At 43.4% G+C, this 3,588-nt stretch overlaps 1 protein-coding gene across 1 annotated transcript; it reads right to left on the bottom strand.

Annotated features, from left to right (window-relative positions):
- Window positions 1–6: 6 nt before the first annotated feature.
- On the bottom strand, window positions 7–3,249 carry LOC149166206 (uncharacterized). The gene has a single exon (XM_089432490.1). The coding sequence runs from the start codon at window positions 2,939–2,941 to the stop codon at window positions 44–46; it is 2,898 nt and encodes a 965-aa protein (XP_089288616.1). The 5' UTR covers window positions 2,942–3,249; the 3' UTR covers window positions 7–43.
- Between the last annotated feature and the right edge of the window lie 339 nt (window positions 3,250–3,588).

Genomic DNA, 3,588 nt, shown 5'->3' on the forward strand with positions numbered 1-3,588 from the left:
AAACTGGGTCTCTGCGCATTTTGAGATTGCACAGCGCCCAGATTCAATATTGAGAAAAGAAGTTCAGTATGTCATCGACATATTTGTAATATCTTGTGCTCCACCCCCCGCTTAGCGTGAACACTCCTATCACACTTGCAAACCCAATCACAATTCCCATTGCCATCCCAACTGTCCACGACTCCCACCAATACTCACCTTCCTCTCCTCCTTCTCCTTCTCCTTCTCCTTCTCCTTCTCCGGAATAGGAAGTATCAAAGTTGCATTTTTTATCAACTTGAGGACCACAAAGATCAGGATTACCCGAGAATGAAGACGGCCCAAATGTCTCCAAATGTGGTAGATCTGGAATCCTCCCTGACATATTATTATCTGATAGGTTTAAATAACCCAGGGAGTCCAGATCTGCAAATGTTTCAGGTATTCTTCCCTTTAACTGGTTGCACGAAAGATCTAAAGCTTCTAAATCCTCCATTTCCCCAAGTTCATGTGGAATGTATCCGGTAAGATGATTGTATGATAGATTCAGATACAGTAAACCCTTGAGACATCCCATGTCGACCGGAATGTCACCAGTAAAGTTGTTTACCGAGAGGTCGAGAGAAGTCACAGCAGAGAGGATGTATTTATACGCCCACTCGTGACCCTTGACCACCATGTGAATTTCTTCTTTGTAGTAGTTTCCATATCTAAGTTCACTGGACCCCGAACTTGTGAAAGTTCTATTCATCAATGTTGATAAGTTTGAGAGATGTCGTGGTATAGACCCTGACAAATTGTTCATTGCCAGGTCAAGAAATTGGAGTTTCTGAAGGTACCCAATCTGAATCGGTATCTCACCTTGGAAATTGTTTGATCTGAGAACCAGTATGCGGAGCTTTGAAAGATCTGCAATCCATTCAGGCACTTTGCCCAATAAGCTGTTGCCACTCAAATCCAAAATTTCCAACATCTTGCAATTTCGTAAGGACGAGGGAATATGTCCTCTTAGCCTGTTGTCACTGATGTGCAATACCTGAAGTTTCTTCAATTTTCCTAGTTCCACTGGTATCTGTCCTTCCAACTTATTATCTGCTACATTCAATACCTTCAGAGAAGAGCAGTTACCAAAATTGGAAGGCAACTGCCCGTTCAGCTTATTGCCTGAAAGATCCAAAGCTTCCAGATACTCTGTATGTCCACAAATGCAAGCAGGAATCTGCCCCTGAAGTTCATTGGATGCTAAAGATAAGAAATTTGAAGTCCGCAACATTGTACAGATTTCTTGGGGAACTGGACCAGAAATCTTATTAATTGACAGATCGAGTTCCCAAGGAAAGCCTGCAGCAGAACTGTTTGCAGGATTAGGAAGATTCCCATACAACTGATTGCCCCGTAGCTCCACCTCCTTCAAAGAGGTAGAGTTATATAGCTGAGATGGTATTGGCCCTTTCAACTGATTGTGCGATAGAGCTAACCTCTGCAGCTTGGGAAGACTCCACAGCCATGAAGGGATTTTACCTGTGAGAGTGTTATTGGACAGATCCAGTGCCATCATAGAGCGTTGAGACTTCAGAAAAAGTGGAAATGCTCCCTCTATATGACAGTGAGATAATCTCAACACAAATAAATCAAATGGCGGAGTCCAGTTGGTGGTGATGTTTAAGGTTAATTTGTTACTGGACAGGTCAAGGTATTTCAGATTGTTCAAACTGCGGAAATGTGATTCTGAGATTGCTCCGCTCAAAGAGTTGTGAGTAAGACTGATATTGATCAGCTGAGACAACGATCCTATGGATGATGGGATAGATCCCGTCAACTGGTTGTAGCCCAGGTCTAGTACAGTAAGCGAGCGGAGGAGCCCCAATGACTCTGGAATCGTTCCTATTAACTTGTTGTGTTTGAGGTCTAGCAGAGAGAGGGATGATAGATTTCCTATAGACGATGGTAAGGAGCCCTGCAAATTACATCTTCGCATCTGGAAGAAGGCCAGCTTCTTCCATGGGCCCTGAAAAAGCTGGGAAACATTAGCAAACAATTTATTATCTCCCAAGGAAATCGATTCTATGTGAGGCATGTGAGAGATCCCAAACGGAAGCGATCCATTGAGATTGGAGTGGTTCAATCGCAGAGTGACCAAACTGGTCATATTCACTAACCAGGCAGGGAATTCGGATTGAAAAGTGTTTCTATCCAGATACAGAGTTTCTAAGTATGTCAGATTCTGCAGGGAAGGGGGAATTGAACCCGTCAGTCTACAGTTTGACATCGTAAGATCTATGAGCTGAGAAAGACGACTTACTGGTTGTCCCCATGAGGATGACGTTGCTGAGAGATCGACTCCGTTGAGAGAAAGATATTTCAAGGCCGTGAGATTTGCAAGCCATGATAGGTCCGGACTTTTCAACATAGAAGCCGAGGTGGAGGAGAAATCGAGTCCTGTCAAGCTAGATAGATTTCCGAGCTGCCATGGAATGGTACCTGCGAATCCTGCTGTGGACAGGTTGAGGTATCTCAAGTTTTTCAAAAGACCCATCTCTGGAGGAATAGATGGGCCTGTAAAATTATTGAAGCTAACATCCAAAAATTCCAAAGCCCTCAGCTCAATCAGCACTGCGGAACGGAACTCACCACTCAAGCTGCAATTATGCAAATCCACCGCAACGACACGTCCTGTCAGCCTGTCGCAGGAAACGCCTTCCCAGTGGCAACAGCTCACTGAAACACTCCAAGAAACCAAACGTCCTGCCGGATCATGCAGACCGTTTTTAAAAGCCAAGAGAGATTGCATTTCTTGATTCAAACAACGGGCTACGCAAAATACAGACGTGAAAATACTGGAAACAACGATGTAATGGCTGAACATCCGAATGACAAAACGGAGTAATCCTTTTGGCAGAATACCCGTCGTGTGTGGTGCTTGGTGCCAGCATCCGTGTTGCATGCTGGATTCCGTTATCATAATTATTAATTTGTGTAGACGATAGACCTCCGAGATCACGGACCGATTAATGAATCGGATGCCTGTATGATTTCATACACATGGGAGTGGAATCTGAGCCAAAACTAGAATCAAGAATTACTTGGACGCCGCCCAGATAAATATTACAGGGTAGTACGGACGGTCCTAACTAAAGATAAAATACCAGCGAATACGAATGGAGTCGTCAACTGAGTTGAATAATTAAAAGTCAGTACCCTGGTTCCCCCATAAAAGATGCTGATCAGGATGTCTGAGCGACTTGAACTCTCGAACGTTGCTGACGATATCTAAGCGACTCGAACTGTGAGAAAGACAGCTCCAAGTTGCTGCCTCCTTATCCCAGATGCTTCTATAATACTTTTTTTTTTTAATTTTTTTTTTAAATCTAGGATAATCAGTAATTGGTGAGAGTTCTCTGAATAGACCCAGGATCAAATCTATCCCGATGCTTCTATAATAATTGCTTCAACAATCAACATCGGCCAATTATGTTAGAGGGTATTGAATGCCTTAACAGTGCTATGACCGGACCTCATATATATAGCTTGACCATCACATGCCATATGGGGATCACCATTCCATAGCATAGGAAATATGGCTCACCTTAATGGCTTAGTGTATAGTGT

This window comes from Pinus tabuliformis, chromosome 5_1, assembly GCF_031772625.1.
Source record: "Pinus tabuliformis cultivar Carrire ecotype Pingquan chromosome 5_1, CPIR1, whole genome shotgun sequence".
Lineage (NCBI taxonomy): Eukaryota > Viridiplantae > Streptophyta > Pinopsida > Pinales > Pinaceae > Pinus > Pinus tabuliformis.